The following is a 17824-nucleotide window of genomic DNA, read 5'->3' as shown; positions in this document are numbered from 1 at the left end:
CAACTTCTGAGGCTGCCTGCCATAAATGTGGGCGAAACGTCAGGAGAGAATGCTTCTGGAACATGGCCCGGAAATGTAGATATTGATAATCAGTACATTATGAGCCAGACTGAATGATATATATGACTCAAATGTTGTTATTTTGCTGTTCTATCCTGCTTTGACTTCGGGTTTCTTGAGGGAAATAAAGGCCACGGTATGGAGGCCTTCTCGTCGCCATGGCGACCAAACAACTCCAGGCCAGGCTGAGGCCTAGCTCTCTTCCGTCGCCGTGGCAACGCGGGGCTCGAGGCCTGCTCGCGGCCTGGACTGGCTCCTCCTTCGCGTCCGCGGCCTCGCCTCCTCGCCTCCGGAGCGGCTTTGCGTCGCGGGAGAAGGAAGCCATGGAGGCCGAGGCGAGGCCCAGGGAGACGGCCTCGCCATGAAGTGCCGCCCGCGCCATGACAGGTACCGGATTCCCTCTTGTCCTCGCGAGGCCTAGGCCTTCTGGGGAAAGAAACTACGACAATGGCTGGATTGGGCCTGATCGGAACACTCTTTGCGGCCCAGGCAGTAGAATGATCATAATGCGTTCTCGAAAGCTTCCTTGGTTTGCTGTAGTTTGGGCTATCTGGCCATGTTCCGGAAGCATTCTCTCCTGACGTTTCGCCCGCATCTGTGGCAGGCCTCCTCAGAGGTTGTGAGGTCTGTTGGAAACTAGGCAAGTGGGGTTTATATCCCAGACAGGAAACAATCAGCTTCCAACACGGGAATTATAGGTACTGGGATCCCCCCAGGCAGGAAGCAGCCAGACTTTGAATCTGCAAGGCCATTCAGTGCTAATCAAGGTGGCCAATGGCAACATTCACACTTGCCTCAGGCAGATGAGTTCTTACTCTCTCCCACCCAAGGCATCACAACCTCCGAGGATGCCTGCCACAGATGTGGGCGAAAGATAACAGTGGGTTATCTTTCATGATATTATTATTATTATTATTATTATTATTATTATTATTATTATTATTATGCCATAGATGTGGGTGAAAGATAACAGTGGGTTATCTTTCATGATATTATTATTATTATTCCATAGATGTGGGTGAAAGATAAGTGGGTTATCTTTCATGATATTATTATTATTATGCCATAGATGTGGGTGAAAGATAAGTGGGTTATCTTTCATGATATTATTATTATTATGCCATAGATGTGGGCGAAAGATAACAGTGGGTTATCTTTCATGATATTATTATTATTATTATTATTATTATTCCATAGATGTGGGTGAAAGATAAGTGGGTTATCTTTCATGATATTATTATTATTATGCCATAGATGTGGGCGAAAGATAACAGTGGGTTATCTTTCATGATATTATTATTATTATTATTATTATGCCATAGATGTGGGTGAAAGATAGCAGTGGGTTATCTTTCATGATATTATTATTATTATTATTATTATTATTATTATTATTATTATTATTATGCCATAGATGTGGGCGAAAGATAAGTGGGTTATCTTTCATATTATTATTATTATTATTATTATTATTATTATTATTAGTGATAACAGATAATCACTGGGTTGCTGTGAGTTTCGGGCTGTATGGCCATGTTCCAGAAGCATTCTCTCCTGACGTTTCACCTACATCTATCTATGGCAGATATCCTCAGAGGCTGTGAGGTCTGTTGGAAACTAGGCAAGTGGGGTTTGCAGTATATATCTGTGGAATGATGTCCAGGGTGGGAGAAAGAACTCTTGTTTGTTGGAAGCAAATGTCAATGTTGCCCTTGGCCAGCTTGATTAGCAATCGGTAGCCTTTCAGCTTCAAGGTCTGGCTGCTTCCTGCCTGGGGGAATCCTTTGTTTGGAGGTGTTAGCTGGCCCCGATTGTTTCCTGTCTCCCAGCATCCCAGTGATTCCGGTCGTAAAAGCCTTCAACATCATAATTATAATAATTGGGACCCAAGTCTAAACACCCAATTAATTTCTGTTAATGAGATACCTTAAGATCTCATTCAGGAGAAAAGCATAATAATTATAATAATAATAAAAGGAGCCCCCGGTGGCACAGCAGGTTGAACCACTGAGCTGCTGAACTTGCTGACCGAAAGGTCACTGGTTCGAATCCAGGGAGCGGAGTTAGCTCCCGCTGTTAGCCCCAGCTTCGAAAACATGCAAATGTGAGTAGATCAATAGGTACTGCTCCAGCGGGAAGGTAACAGTGCTCCATGTAGTCATGCCTATGGCCACATGACCTAGGAGGTGTCTACGGACAATGCCGGCTCTTTGGCTTAGAAATGGAGATGAGCAGCAACCCCCAGAGGTGGTCACGACTAGAGTTAAGGGAAAACATTTATCTTTAATAATAATAATAATAATAATGATAATAATAATAATAATAATATCATGGAAATGAGGCCCCAGCCTAAACTGTTACTGACATATATTTGCCTCTCATTTGAAATGAGTGGGCTAATAATAACAGTAATAGTAATAATAATAATAATAATAATAATAGGGACCCGTCTAAACATTCAATTCATTTTCTGTTAATGAGATATCTTTGCATTTCATTTGGAATAAAATTGTGTGATGGTGATAATAATAATAACAACAATAACCTTTTGGGAGTGGGACCCAAGTTATTAAAATGATAGCCTTGGAGGCATTTTATACGGAGTATTTTTGAATAGATTTACACACAAAGCAATGTTGAGTTGCACTCGGAACACAAGGTGTCACTCTCTCAGCCACAATATGAATTTTTGGAGTATTTTGGATTAGACTCAGTAATTAAAGGACAGAAATGACACGGATTTGGAAAAGGAAGCGCATCAGCACATTTAAATTATGGCTTTCGACTTTCTTCTCGGCGTTTATAAACAAACACACACAACCGGTTTCTGCCTCTAAAAACCAGAAGAAGACCTTCAAGAAAAGCAACAAAGCTTCTCTTTTTTTTCTAACAAAAAGATAAAAAATAAGGGGGTTTCTTTGGTTTACTTCTAAATTGTCTAAAAGCAGTAAAAGCAATACAACGTATTGTCTAGTCAGGATCTGGATGCCCTCTGTACCTGCTCAGAGACATTATTATTATGGCTGTCTCACAATCTGGACAAATGAGAAAGTCGGATAGGCTTCCTTGTTCATGTTTGTGTGCCTACAAGTAATAAATTGACTTATGGTGACCCCATCGAATTCTTGGGTTTTATTTCCATGCTGTGCTTGGCATAGAAATTAATTTCAATTTCACTGCTTTGGTTGAAAGGATGTGGCATTTGATCACTGGTCAGATACCGAATGATAATAGTATTTTTTCTTACCTTGAGTGCTTCCAGCTTTCCAACAGAAGGAAGATTCTCGGGTTCAGGAATTCAGTATTTACTTCCAGATTATAATGCATGTTATTCCTTCCCTGCTCCAAAGCGGTCACATTCTCTGTTGCTCCCATGTTGATCCTTACAACGCTTCTGCAAGGTAGGCAATATTAGATTACTGTATATACTTGAGTATAAGCCGACCCGAATATAAGCCGAGGCACCTAATTTTACCACAAAAACCTGGGAAAACATTGACTCCAGTATAAGCTGAGAGTGGTAAATTTCAGAAATAAAAATAGATACCAATAAAATTACATTAATTGAGGCATCAACAGGTTAAATGTTTTTGAATATTTACATAGATAAGACTGTCCAACTCTGATCAAATCATTATTCTCATTGTCTTCAATGTAAATGTGCTTATGTATCCTTTTAATAATAATAGAGTAAAATAATACATGTAATAGTAATAATAAATAGAGTAAAATAATAAATGCAATAACAATAATATCAGAGTGATATTATTATTACATTTATTATTTTACTCTATTTATTATTACATGCATTATTTTCCTGTATTAATTATTATTATTACATGTCTTATTTTATTCTATTATTATTAAAAGGATACATAAGCTCATTTACATTGAAGGAGATGAGAATAATGATTTGATCAGAGTCGGAGAGTCTTATCTTAAATTTGAGCTTTATGTAAATATTCGAAAGCATTTAACCTACTGATGCCTCAATTAATGTAATTTTATTGGTATCTATTTTTATTTCTGAAATTTACCACTCTCGGCTTATACTCAATATTTTCCCAGTTTTTTTGTGGTAAAATTAGGTGCCTCGGCTTATATTCGGGTCGGCTTATACTCGAGTGTATATGGGTAATTTGGCTTCAAGCCTCTCAGAAGAGGCAACATTGCTATCAGGGATTCAATTTGTTCATGTTACCAAGTTCTTGGTTCTTGTATTGTTTAATGTTCTTGTCTATGCTTATGTACCTTTGGAGGATTTACCTTGGAGAGCATTTTTGGATTCCTGCTACTGAACTCTGGCTTATTTTGCCTATTGCATTTTATATGACTGTCTCTTTTGGATTATATGACTGGCTCTACCTGTCAATATAAAGATCTCTGTGCCTCTAACAGCAGGTTCCCATCAATTCTAGGATAAGTGACAGGAAACTACATTTTATTTAATTGGCCTTTCAAATCTGGGAGTCACTTTCCAGAATTTCATCTCCAAATGAATAGTTAAGATTCAAAGGCTGTCGCAAGACAGTCCCTGGTGAGGACTCAAATGAGAGAATTAAAAGAATTCTCTTGGTGAAACTTGCCATCTGCCACTTCCTGCATGGTTTTGCAGGATGTTTTTAATAATAGATATTTGGTCGCATTTAGAGCTTGAATATTAACCAAGAGCTTTCTCTCTGTCCAACTGTTCATGAATAAGGATAATATTTTAACCACCTTCATGCAGCTTGTGAAGCCACCATCTGTCTTCTGAACATTTTGGAAGCTGAATCATCTAGTGAGATTAATTTTTTTTAACACATCTGTTCATAGGTTCCATAGCAGTTTATACAGAAGTCAAGTTTTTGGGTAAGATATTCTAAATGGCTTAGGCTAATGATGGGCAACCTTTTGCACTTGGTGTGTCAAAATTCATCATGACTTGAGTGGTGTGTCACTTCGAGAAAAAAACCCCATAATTTCACAATATATATAGTTTAAATAACAAAAATATATAATTGTAATATATAACTGTATTTAATAAATCAAAAATTATTTACTACCATTATTTCCATGTACAACAATCTATGGTACCTCTTGCAGTTTCCACGCTGATTTCTCTCTACTGTAGTTTCAATGTAGTCAGGAATAATGAGTAATATAATAATAATATAATAGTAATAATATAATAATATACTACAATAATAATAGAATAATAGAATATTATATATAATATATATAAAAATGTAATGTGCATAATTCCCATGGAGTAAACAACAAAACCACTGGACCAAATCACACCAAATTTGGCCACAAAATATATAGTCATCCAATCAATCTGCATGCGGCAGCGTGTCAGCAAAAATGGCTAGGCGTGTCAGTGTTGACACGCGTGTCATAGGTTGGCCATCACTGGCTTAAGCTGAGTAGAAAGGCTTTGGCAAATATCCTGGAAGTAGCAATACTAAATCAGAATAAACCAAAGGCCAAGAGTCCACCCTCCCTCGGTCATTGGCTCACTCACCGGGCCGGGTCCCGGTAACAATAGCAGAACCAGGACCCAGCCCAGTGAGTGAGTGAGTGAATGAGTGAGTGAGTGAGGGCGGGTGAGCAAAGAAGGGTGGCAAAGGCCTTCCCTCCCTTGCTCGCTCACTCACTCACCAGGCCGGGTCCTGGCAGTAGCGGCAGAACCAGGACCCAGCCAGCGAGTGAGTGAGGACAGGCAGCAAAGGCCCTCACTCACTCACCGGGCCGGGTCCCGGCAGCAACAGTAGAACCAGGAACCAGCCCAGTGAGAGAGTGAGTGAAGATGGGAGGCAAAGAACCTCCCTCCCTCACTCACTCACTAGGCCGGGTCCTGGCAGCAATGGTAGAACCAGGACCCAGCCCAGTGAGTGAGTGAGTGAGTGAGCAAAGACGGGAGGCAAAGGCCCTCCCTCCCTCGCTCACTCACCGAGCCGGGTCTCGGCAGAAAACGGAAGAACCAGGACCCAGTCCAGTGAGTGAGTGAGTGAGTGAGCGAAGACGGGAGGCAAAGGCCCTCCGTCCCTCCCTCGCTCACTCACTCACTCACCGGGCCAGGTGAGCGAGTGATAATACCAATAATACGGTCTGTCGGATGAGTGGAAGTCGAATAAGCGGGACTCTACTGTACTTCCTATGAAGTTGACGAGGTCTAGAACTGCATGACTGTTTTGAGTATAATTTCCTACCCTTTTGTGACATCCGAGAGAGCTTCCTCCTTCTGCAGGGCTCAGTCCACCTTTCTAAACACGTCTCGTTCCTTTTAGGGATCAGCACACCACAACTCAGGAATTGGGAGCAGGTCGTCACCAGCTAGATGCCATGCAGCCCAACGCTAATAACCGGCACGGTGCGTCTGTAAACGGCGATGGCACCACGTCCTCCCAGAGCACGCATGCCGCAGCCTTGCCAGGAGAAGGTTCTTGCCAACACATCGGGGATGTTCATATCCAGCTGGGCTCGGTTCATGGAGAGACGGGAGAGAATGTGGCCTCCAGGCATCACCCGCGGCTGGGATCCCAGAGCCGTCCTCATTCCCACAGCGATGTGCGGGACACCCAAGGCGGCGGCGGCGGCGGCGGCCCAGATTTGGAGGAACAAAATGGCAGCTCTTTCTCGGAATTCCGATATCTCCTCCAGTGGCTGTACAAGAGCCTCCCGTACCTCTTGATCCTGTCCATCAAACTTCTCACGCAACACTTAACTGGTAGAGTGCACGGTTTTACTGGGCACGGGATACATTGCATTTATTAGGATTCAGGATGATAGAAAAGCAACTGATATTTGTGTATTAATTCCCCGTTTCCTTAAGGCGGAGAAGTTGTACATATTGCTGAAACATCTTGCCATTTCCCTAAATTTTTGAGATTTCATTTAGCCATATTTCCGGTTTCTGAGACGTTACCAGGCGTTTCCTACAGGCATTCAAACCTGTTCCCGCTGCCTTGAAGGCTAGAAACGTATTTTTAAAACAAATTAATAGCTGAAATACCCAGGTGGCTGAATGTCAGTCTCAGTACCACTTCCTGTGTCTCCTTACAGAATTGAGGCATAAACAGAAACCTAGTTTAACTTGCTGTTTACAAGCCAAATAATAGTTTCTGGCTCTCCATTGCAGTGAGGTTTAAATTGAAATTACAATGAACATTCATCTCTGATCCAGACTAGGCATGTAATTAATTCATATAGTGTCCCAATGGGGTATATATTTTCCTTGTTCGTCGTTTTTAAATATTGAAACAAGATGCATGTACAGAATTACTTTCTTGGAAGTCTTCAGTAAGTGTGGTTTTCCCCTCACTAAAACTGGGCCTATGCTCTCAACCTGCATTGATTTAATGTTGAATGGACATAGTTTCTACAACCAGAAGTTGGAAATGTCCACTTGAATGTATTGAGCCATTGAATGTTTGGCTTTTTTTGCATGTTGAAGTCCGCCCTGAGTCCCCTCGGGGAGATAGGGCAGACTATAAATAAAGTGTATTCATAGTAATTTATTATTATTATTATTATTATTATTATTATTATTATTATTATTATTATATCATGACACAGCAAACAAGATAGATATGCTGGATTTCATATCACAAAATCACAAGTTGAACACTTCCCAAGTGTCTAGGACTGTGTGATGTATTTTCCAATTATTATTATTATTATTATTATTATTATTGTTGTTGTTATTATTGTATGACACAGCAAACAAGATAGATATGCTGGATTTCGTATCACAAAATCACAAGTCGAACACTTCCCAAGTGTCTAGGACTGTGTGATGTATTTTCCTATTATTATTATTATTATTATTATTGTATGACACAGCAAACAAGATAGATATGCTGGATTTCGTATCACAAAATCACAAGTCGAACATTTCCCAAGTGTCTAGGACTGTGTGATGTATTTTCCAATTATTATTATTATTATTATTATTATTATTGTATGACAATGCAAACAAGATAGATATGCTGGATTTCCTATCACAAAATCACAAGTCGAACACTTCCCAAGTGTCTAGGACTGTGTGATGTATTTTCCAATTATTATTATTATTATTATTATTGTTATTATTATTATTGTATGACACAGCAAACAAGATAGATACGCTGGATTTCGTATCACAAAATCACAAGTCAAACACTTCCCAAGTGTCTAGGACTGTGTGATGTATTATTATTATTATTATTATTATTATTATTATTATTATTATTATTGTTATTATTATTATTGTATGACACAGCAAACAAGATAGACATGCTGGATTTCGTATCACAAAATCACAAGTCGAACACTTCCCAAGTGTCTGTCTAGGGCTGTGTGATGTATTTTCCAATTATTATTATTATTATTATTATTATTATTATTATTGATTAATGATTAGTACATTTGCAATGTATCCGTTAAAAAGCAATGTCTGCAGATAGCTCAAGATTGCAAAAAATTATCAAAATCCTTTTCGCTATAAAGAACCAATTTCTGAAAACTTGTCCAAGACAAAAACAATATTCAGCTATTGAAATTGATGCTGTGGAGGGATCCAGTGAAACTCGTTGTCCAATTATTTAATTCCTTGAATATTAATTGAGATGCTTTCATAAGGCTTCTTTGTCAGATGTATTTGTGGCAGCGTGGTGTGATGCTGCCCGTTGTTATTATTATATAGTCATTTTTGTTCTTTTGTCTTAAAATATGTGCGTTATTATTAATATTTCTGCATGCGTCCCTCTTGATTTTTGCCTTCTTTTTAAACCATTCCGTTCAGTGCATTATTTTGTTCTTTTCTCCCTTTTTTTTTTGCTTTTATAATTGACCCTTTTTTCCCAATAGGCATTTCTCTGGGAATTGGGCTGCTCACAACCTTTATGTATGCAAACAAAAGCATTGTAAATCAGGTTTTCCTAAGAGTAAGTATTGACCTCTCCAGTTGAGGTTGTAAGTATTTTAAAAACTTCACATCCACCACAAGATGGATAGAAATGGAGAATGCAGTATTAATTTCCATTGCAGCATGAGACGAGACTTCAAGGTCTTACTTAATAATTGCTCTTTAATTAAGAAATTAATGAAGTAGCAAGCTATGCCGTTTTGGCCGCAGTTGCATCTGTACTCGGAGAACGATTTCACTATTAGCACCTTGGTTTTTCTTTTTGCCTCCCACTTTATTTTAGTTTTATTTTCTTCCCCTGAAAATGTTTTATTTTTTTATGTTTTATGGCTGTAGGGTGAACTAGAAGTAATTTGAACTTTATTTTTCTAAGTTTTTTTTAATTGAAAGCCATAGATTGGACGACTATGTCTTTTGTGGCCAAATTTGGTGTGATTTGGCCCAGTGGTTTTGTTGTTTACTCCATGGGGAAAACGCACATTACGTTTTTATGTACTGTATATACTCGAGTATAAGCCTTTTTTAAAAACTGAAAAAGCCCCCCTCGGCTTATACTCGGGTGAAGGTCCTGGTTGGCTTATATGTGGGTCAGCTTATACTCGAGAATATATGGTACATTTATTATTTTTCTCTATTATTATTGGTATGATTACATTTATTATTTTTCTCTATTATTATTGGTATTACAGTAGAGTCTCACTTATCCAACATAAATGGGCCGGCAGAACGTTGGATAAGCGAATATGTTGGATAATGAGGGATCAAGGAAAAGTCTATTAAACATCAAATTAGGTTATGATTTTACAAATTAAGCACCAAAACATCATGTTATACAACAAATTTGGCAGAAAAAGTAGTTCAATACGGAGTAATGCTATGTAGTAATTACTGTATTTATGAATTTAGCACCAAAATATCACAATGTATTGAAAACGTTGACTACAAAAATGCATTGGATAATCCAGAACTTTGGATAAGCGAATGTTGGATAAGTGAAACTCTACTGTATTACATTTATTATTTTTCTCTATTATTGCTGCTACTATTACATTTATTTTACTCTATTTTTTATTATTACATTTATTATTTCACTCTGATCTTATTATTATTATATATATTATTTTACTATATTTATTATTACATTTATCATTTTCCTGTATTTATTTATTATTATCATTACATGTATTATTTTATTCTATTATTATGAAAAGGATACATAAGCACATTGACATTGAAGAAGATGAGAATATTATTATTACATGTATTATTTTACTCTATTATTGTTAAAAGGATACATAAGCACATTTACATTATAGAAGATGAGAATAATGATTTGATCAGAATTGGACAGTCTTATCTTAAATCTGAGCTTTATGTAAATATTCAAAAACATTTAACCTCCTGATGACTCAATTAATGTCATTTTATTGGTCTCTATTTTTATTTTTGAAATTTACCACTTTCGGCTTATACTGGAGTCAACGTTTTCCCAGTTTTGTTGTGGTAAAATTAGGTGCCTCAGCTTATATTCAGCTCGGCTTATACTCAAGTATATATGATAATTTTATTGGTATCTCGGCTTATACTGGAGTCAACGTTTTCCCAGTTTTGTTGTGGTAAAATTAGATGCCTCGGCTTATATTCGGGTCGGCTTATACTCGAGTATATACCGTATATAGATAGTTCTACTCAAATTGCCCTAGCCAACGTTCTCTGAGATATATATATATATATATATATATATATATATATATATATTCCCCTGGATTCCACTAAGCAAACGGTGCCAATTTCATTCTCTTCTGATTTGCAGGAAAGGCATTCCCGGTTGCAATGTGTGTGGTTATTGTCGTTTCTCGTGGGATCGTCCCTCCTCATTTATTACACATTTTACTACCAATGCCTTCATTACAGGTAAGGATTGGGCCCGGGTGCAAAGAACACATTTATTTACATTTATTTACTCTATTTTTATTATTATTAATACATTTATTATTTCACTCGGGTATTATTATTGTTATTACTGTATATACTCGAGTATAAGCCTAGTTTTTCAGCCTTTTTTTAGGACTGAAAAAGCCCCTCTCGGCTTATACTCGGGTGAGGGTCCTGGCTTGCTTACACTCGAGTATATATGGTACATTTATTATTTTTCTCTATTTTTATTGGTATTATCACATTTATTATTTTACTATTATTATTATTAGTATTACATTTATTTACTCTATTTTTATTATTACTAATACGTTTATTATTTCACTCAGATATTATTATTATTACTGTATATACTCGAGTATAAGCCTAGTTTTTCAGCCCTTTTTTAAGACTGAAAAAGCCCCCCTCGGCTTATACTCGGGTAAGGGTCCTGGTTGGCTTATATTTGGGTCAGCTTATACTCGAGATTATATGGTACATTTATTATTTTTTCTCCATTATTGTTGGTATTGTTACATTTATTATTTTTCTCTATTATTGTTGGTATTGTTACATTTATTATTTTTCTCTATTGTTGGTATTGTTACATTTATTATTTTTCTCTATTATTGTTGGAATTGTTACATTTATTATATTTCTCTATTATTGTTGGTATTATTACATTTATTATTTTTGTCTATTATTGTTGCTACTATTACATTTATTTTACTGTATTTTTATTTTTATTATTATTAATACATTTATTATTTCACTCTGATCTTATTATTATTATTGCATTTATTATTTTACTCTATTTATTATTAATGTATTATTTTCCTGCATTTATTATTATTATTACATGTATTATTTTACTCTGTTATTATTAAAAGGATACATAAGGGCATTTACATTGAAGAAGATGAGAATAATGATTTAATGAGTTGGACAGTCTTATCTTAAGTTAGAATTTTATGTAAATATTCAAAAACATTTAACCTACCGATGCCTCGATTAATGTAATTGTATTGGTTTCTATTTTTATTTCTGAAATTTACCACCCTCGGCTTATACTGGAGTCAATGTTTTCCCAGTTTTCTTGTGATAAAATTAGGTGCCTCGGCTTATATTCGGGTCGGCTTATACTCGAGTATATACGGTACATTTATTATTTTACTCTATTATTATTAAAAGGATACATAAGGGAATTTACATTGAAGAAGATGAGAATAATGATTTAATGAGTTGGACAGTCTTATCTTAAATTAAATTAAATTAAATTAAGTCAGAGTTTGCGATCCACGTTTGAAAGAGTATGTCTGTGTTCCACCTGAAACGCTTGTTCTTGTTTTTCAGCTTGATCTTTTTAAGTCCAAATGTGGTTTTTATGAGCTTCTGGGAAGTCCTTTGGATTGTGGGCATCACAGACTTTGTTCTGAAGTTCCTGTTCATGAGCTTCAAGTGCATCGTTCTCCTGCTGCCTTCTTTTATCATGTCTTTTAAATCCAAGGTAAGAGAATCCATTTCCTAGAAAATAAGCTTACTCACACTTGTCGGGGGCCCGTGGTGGCACAGTGTGTTAAAGCGCTGAGCTGCTGCACTTGCGGACCAAAAGGTCCCAGGTTCGAATCCAGGGAGCGGAACGAGCGCCCGCTGTTAGCCCCAGCTCCTGCCAACCTAGCAGCTTGAAAACATGCCAATGTGAGTAGATCAATAGGTACTGCTCTGGTGGGAAGGTAAAGGTGTTCCATGCAGTCATGACCTTGGAGGTGTCTACGGACAACGCCGGCTCTTTGGTTTAGAAATAGAGATGAGCACCAACCCCCAGAGTCGGACACGACTGGACTTATTTTATTTCTGTATGTGACTTTTTATGACTGTTTTTATCATTGTTGATGTTTTATTGCTGATTGATCTGTTTTATTGTTTTGCTTTTATATTGTTGTGTCCGGGCTTGGCCCCATGTAAGCCGCCCTGAGTCCCTTTGGGGAGATGGGGCGGGGTATAAGAATAAAGTTGTTGTTGTTGTTGTTAATATTATTATTATTATTAATGTCAGGGGAAACTTTACCTGTAATTAGCAGTGGAAAGTATTTGACCAAATGGAGAATGTAAGCGTTGCTGTATTATATATGCTAGCTCAGGCATGGGCAAACTTTGGCCCTCCGGGTGTTTTGCATTGGTGGTTGTTTGATATTATTACTGTTGTATAAACCTTTAACTTCTGTTTTATCATCTTCTTGTGTTTTAACTGTGTATATTATTCATGTATTTGCGCTGTTACTTTTGTAACATTGTGAGCCGCCCTGAGTCCCCATGGGGAGATGGTGGCAGGGTATAAATTAAGTTTTATTATTATTATTATTATTATTATTATTATTATTATTTATTATTTTGGACTTCAACTCCTACAACACATGGCCCTGTGCTAAAAACTCTCCGGTTGGGAAAAGCAACATGTTGGCCGGCGGGTTTCTATCTTCATCACCTTTGGACATGTCATTTTATTTTATTTTATTTTAATTTTTTTCATTTGTCTCAGACAGTATTTCTCCAACTATATCCTGTGTTGTTTCTGAGCGTGTAATTTGTACCTATTTAAATATGGTTCTACCTCTTCTTTTTTTAAACTTTCTTCAGGGTTACTGTTATATGTTTTTAGAAGAATTCTGCCAGTTCTACCGCACCGTGGTCCCGATCCCAGTTTGGTTCCAGTACCTAGTTGGCTTTGGGGAGCTGCACAGTATGCTGGGATGGTGCTCGGGAGTCCTTCTCGCTTTGCTGTATCTTGTCCTCAAGGTAAACAATGATTCACTTCCCGGCGCTGGCGGCATGCACGGATGCAAGCCCAGCTTTTGGCTGCATTGCATTATGTCTTCTGGGAAAAAGTAAAGAGCTGTGCTGATAGAAATGTAAAACAGGCCATATTTTCTTTATTTTCCAGCTCCTGGGCTTTTTTGGAAGCCTGAAAAACCTCAGGCGGGTCCTCAGGGTGTGCAGCACGCAACCAGTGAGTATTGTGTCCTCGGAAAACAATAGTGAGATACGCCACTCCAGTCATTTTCCTTCCATGTTGTCACAATTTGAAGCAGCAGCTTCAAGAATCTTCCAGTTGACTACGAGAAGAGACTGGAGTCCTCTTGCTGTATGGGAGGCCAAAGGAAAGTTCCTTCAGGTTGCTGTGAGTTTTCCTGGCTTTCTGGCCATGTTCCAGAAGCATTCTCTCCTGACGTTTCGCCCACATCTATGGCAGGCATCCTCAGAGGTCGTGAGATCTGTTGGAGACTAGGCACATGAGGAAGGAACTTTCGATGTGTTCTCGAAGGCTTTCATGGCCGGAATCGCTGGGTTGCAGTGATTTTTCCATGCTGTCTGGCCATGATCCAGAAGCATTCTCTCCTGACATTTCGCCCACATCTATGGCAGGCATCCTCAGAGGTTGTGAAGTTTATCATATAGTGTTGTTGTATGTATTCCGGGCTGTATAGCCATGATCCAGAAGCATTCTCTCCTGACATTCCGCCCACATCTATGGCAGGCATCCTCAGAGGTTGTGAAGTTTATCATATAGTGTTGTTGTATGTATTCCGGGCTGTATAGCCATGTTCCAGAAGCATTCTCTCCTGACGTTTAGCCCACATCTATGGCAGGCATCCTCAGAGGTTGTGAAGTACATCGTATAGGGTTGTTGTATGTATTCCGGGCTGAATGGCCGTGATCCAGAAGCATGCTCTCCTGACGTTTCGCCCACATCTATGGCAGGCATCCTCAGAGGACGTGAAGTATATCATATAGGGCTGTTGTATGTTTTCCAGGCTGTCTGGCCATGTTCCAGAAGCATTCTCTCCTGATGTTTCGCCCACATCTATGGCAGGCATCCTCAGAGGTTGTGAAGTCTATCATATAGGGTTGTTGTATGTTTTCCGGGCTGTATGGCCGTGATCCAGAAGCATGCTCTCCTGACGTTTCGCCCACATCTATGGCAGTCATCCTCAGAGGTTGTGAGGTTGGTTGGAGGCTAGGCAAGTGAGGTTTATATATCTGTGGAAGTTCCAGGGTGGGAGAAAGAACTCTTTGTCTGTTGGAGGCAACTAGCTGCACCACAGCCCGGCCCTAGGCAGGAAGCAGCCAGGTTTTGAAGCTGCAAGGCTGTTCAATGCTAATCAAGTTCCAACAGTATTGTGATCCTTTTGGAAGTTTTCTAAAAGCCCAAGCATGACGCAGGTTGAACCGGTGCCTCTTTCCTTGTGGCTTTGACTCCCTTCTCTGCCTTTGCAGAGCTATGGCACGGCAGCCAGCAAGCGGCAGTGCGCAGAGGCCGAGGACATTTGCGCCATCTGCCAAGCTGAATTCCGCAAACCCGTCCTCCTCATCTGCCAGGTAATGTAAAATAATGCCATGTAAAATAATTTCACTGCATTTTAGCAGGACCCTGTTGTGTGTTTTTAACCTATATCAAATGACGTCAGATTGTAGAAAAGGAAGAATGTAAATGATGAGTAGATATAAAGAGGATAAACAACCACTTCCCTTTGCTTACAATGTCATCATAAGTCGAATACTTCCCAAGCGTTTAGGACTGTGTGATGTATTATTATTATTATTATTATTTGAAACACAACAGGAGTCCACAGCAGACCCTCGGCTGGCTGTTGTTTTGGATCACACATCGGACACTTCCCAAGCATCTAGGACTGTGTGATGTATCGGTGAATAATGCATGCAGATCCCAGTAAGGTGGGGATTTTGTCAGCGCCAATTGTGTTTAAGTGCAGGCCAAGGTCTTTAGGCACTGCACCCAGTGTGCCGATCACCACTGGGACCACCTTGACTGGCTTGTGCCAGAGTCTTTGCAATTCGATCTTTAAATCCTCATATCGTGTCAGCTTTTCCAGTTGTTTCTCCTCAATCCTGGGATTGCAACATCGACAATCCATACTTTGTTTTTTAACACCATTGTGAGGTCAGGAGTCTTGTGCTCCAAAACTCTGTCTGTCTGAAGTCCCAGAGTAGCTTGACATGTTCATTCTCTAACCTTTTCCGACTTGTGATCCTACCAGTTCTTTGTCACAGGCAGATGGTATTTGTGGCACAAGTTCCAATGAGTCATCTGAGCAACGGTGTTATGTCTCTGCTTGTAGTCTGTCTGTGCGATCTTCTTGCAGCAGCTGAGGATGGGATCTATTGTTTCATTATTATCATCATCATCATCATCATCATCCCACCAGTTCCTTGTCGCAGGCAGATAGTATTTGTGGCACAAATTCCAATGAATCATCTGAGCAACAGTGTTATGCCTCTGCTTGTAGTCTGTCTGTGCGATCTTCTTGCAGCAGCTGAGGATGGGATCTATTGTTTCATTATTATCATCATCATCATCATCATCATCATCCCACCAGTTCCTTGTCGCAGGCAGATAGTATTTGTGGCACAAATTCCAATGAATCATCTGAGCAACAGTGTTATGCCTCTGCTTGTAGTCTGTCTGTCTGTTGTTGTTATTATTATTATTGGCAACGCCAGCTCTTCAGCTTAGAAATTGAGATGTGCACTAACCCCTAGAGTCGGACATGACTAGACTTAACGTCAGGAGGAACCTTTACCTTTAACCTCCCAGCTTATTTATGTGAGGCCGACGTATTTTGTTGGATGCCATGAACCTCTGCATTCCCTCTCATTGCAGCACATCTTCTGTGACGAATGCATAGCGCTGTGGTTCAACAGAGAGAAGACTTGCCCACTCTGTCGGACGGTCATCAGCGACCACGTCAACAAGTGGAAAGACGGGGCAACCTCGGCACATCTACAGGTCTATTAAAAAGACGGTCCTGCCAGATCCACGCTTCTCGTTGTGAACTCATTGAAAAGACGCACTTACGGTTGATAGGAGGGTGGAAGACGGAAGGGATAACGTACTCAGGGCTTTCTCAATTGCCATACAGGATTTCAGTCTTTAAAATGCAGCATAGATTTTCAAATTTCCAAATGCTTTTCCGTGTGTAATTTTGAGAAATTTTGCAAGCTTTAAACGCAACTTTTCTTTGCAAGACTTTGCTCTTTTTCACGGCAAAACTACTCTTTTTCCTTCTCCTCCTGATGCCATTCGTGCACTCGCGCATATTTTATAAGCTGGGAAAGCAGCATGGAAGGAACTTTGCTCTTGATCTCGAATTCAATTACATACTCCCGGAAAGAAAGCTTTTTCTACTTTTTTAAGCCTGAATTTTTAAAAAAGGAAAAGTACTGTATTTTGTCATACCATCTAAATTTTACTAAAGAGGAAAAATCTATTTTGATGAATCTTTTTAAAAAAGCAACCTGCAGTATATGAATCGATATATGAAAAAAATTAAACACTTGAAAACTGGTTGGTCTGGAGTTTCATTGATACCTTTTATGTAAGAACTGATGGGAGATGTACTGTATATACTCGAGTATAAGCCTAGTTTTTCATCCCTTTTTTAAAGACCGAAAAAGCCCCCCTTGGCTTATACTTGGGTGAAGATCCTGGTTGGCTTATGTTTGGGTCAGCTTATACTCGAGAATATATGGTACATTTATTATTTTTCTCTATTATTATTGGAATATTACATTTATTATTTTTCTCTATTATTGTTGCTACTATTACATTTATTTTACTCTATTTTATTATTATTAATACATTCATTATTTCACTCTGATCTTATTATTATTATTGCATTTATTATTTTTCTCTATTATTGTTGCTACTATTACATTTATTTTACTCTATTTTATTATTATTAATACATTCATTATTTCACTCTGATCTTATTATTATTATTGCATTTATTATTTTTCTCTATTATTGTTGCTACAATTACAGTAGAGTCTCACTTATCCAACGTAAACGGGCCGACGGAACGTTGGATAAGCAAATATGTTGGATAATGAGAGATTAAGGAAAAGCCTATTAAACATCAAATAAGGTTCTGATTTTACAAA

General features: G+C 38.5%; 1 protein-coding gene across 2 annotated transcripts; it reads left to right on the top strand.

The window, feature by feature from the left end:
• The first annotated feature begins 257 nt into the window (after positions 1–257).
• rnft1 (ring finger protein, transmembrane 1) lies at positions 258–17228 on the top strand. 2 transcript variants are annotated; one of them, XM_062959294.1, is made up of 10 exons: positions 258–447; positions 4876–4911; positions 6333–6772; positions 8893–8969; positions 10764–10864; positions 12218–12371; positions 13502–13660; positions 13806–13871; positions 15140–15241; positions 16545–17228. In XM_062959294.1, the coding sequence occupies exons 1-10, from the start codon at positions 422–424 to the stop codon at positions 16677–16679; spliced, it is 1296 nt and encodes a 431-aa protein (XP_062815364.1). In that variant the 5' UTR covers positions 258–421; the 3' UTR covers positions 16680–17228. The 2 variants fall into 2 exon arrangements, with proteins under 2 accessions (XP_062815364.1, XP_003227324.3); XM_003227276.4 differs by lacking the exon at positions 4876–4911 and having other exon boundaries at positions 290–447.
• Positions 17229–17824: the final 596 nt, after the last annotated feature.

The sequence above is a fragment of the Anolis carolinensis genome, unplaced genomic scaffold, assembly GCF_035594765.1.
Source record: "Anolis carolinensis isolate JA03-04 unplaced genomic scaffold, rAnoCar3.1.pri scaffold_7, whole genome shotgun sequence".
NCBI lineage: Eukaryota > Metazoa > Chordata > Lepidosauria > Squamata > Dactyloidae > Anolis > Anolis carolinensis.
The sequence above is the reverse complement of the archived record's forward strand: the minus strand, read 5'-3'. Positions and strand labels throughout refer to the sequence as shown.

Bases quoted from the DNA above. Each gene is read 5' to 3' on its own strand.
- rnft1 (XM_062959294.1), top strand. From the start codon at position 422: ATGAAGTGCCGCCCGCGCCATGACAG. The intron at 13,661-13,805 runs GTAAACAATGAT...TTTATTTTCCAG, and splicing joins TGCTGTATCTTGTCCTCAAG to CTCCTGGGCTTTTTTGGAAG. The intron at 15,242-16,544 runs GTAATGTAAAAT...CTCTCATTGCAG, and splicing joins CCGTCCTCCTCATCTGCCAG to CACATCTTCTGTGACGAATG.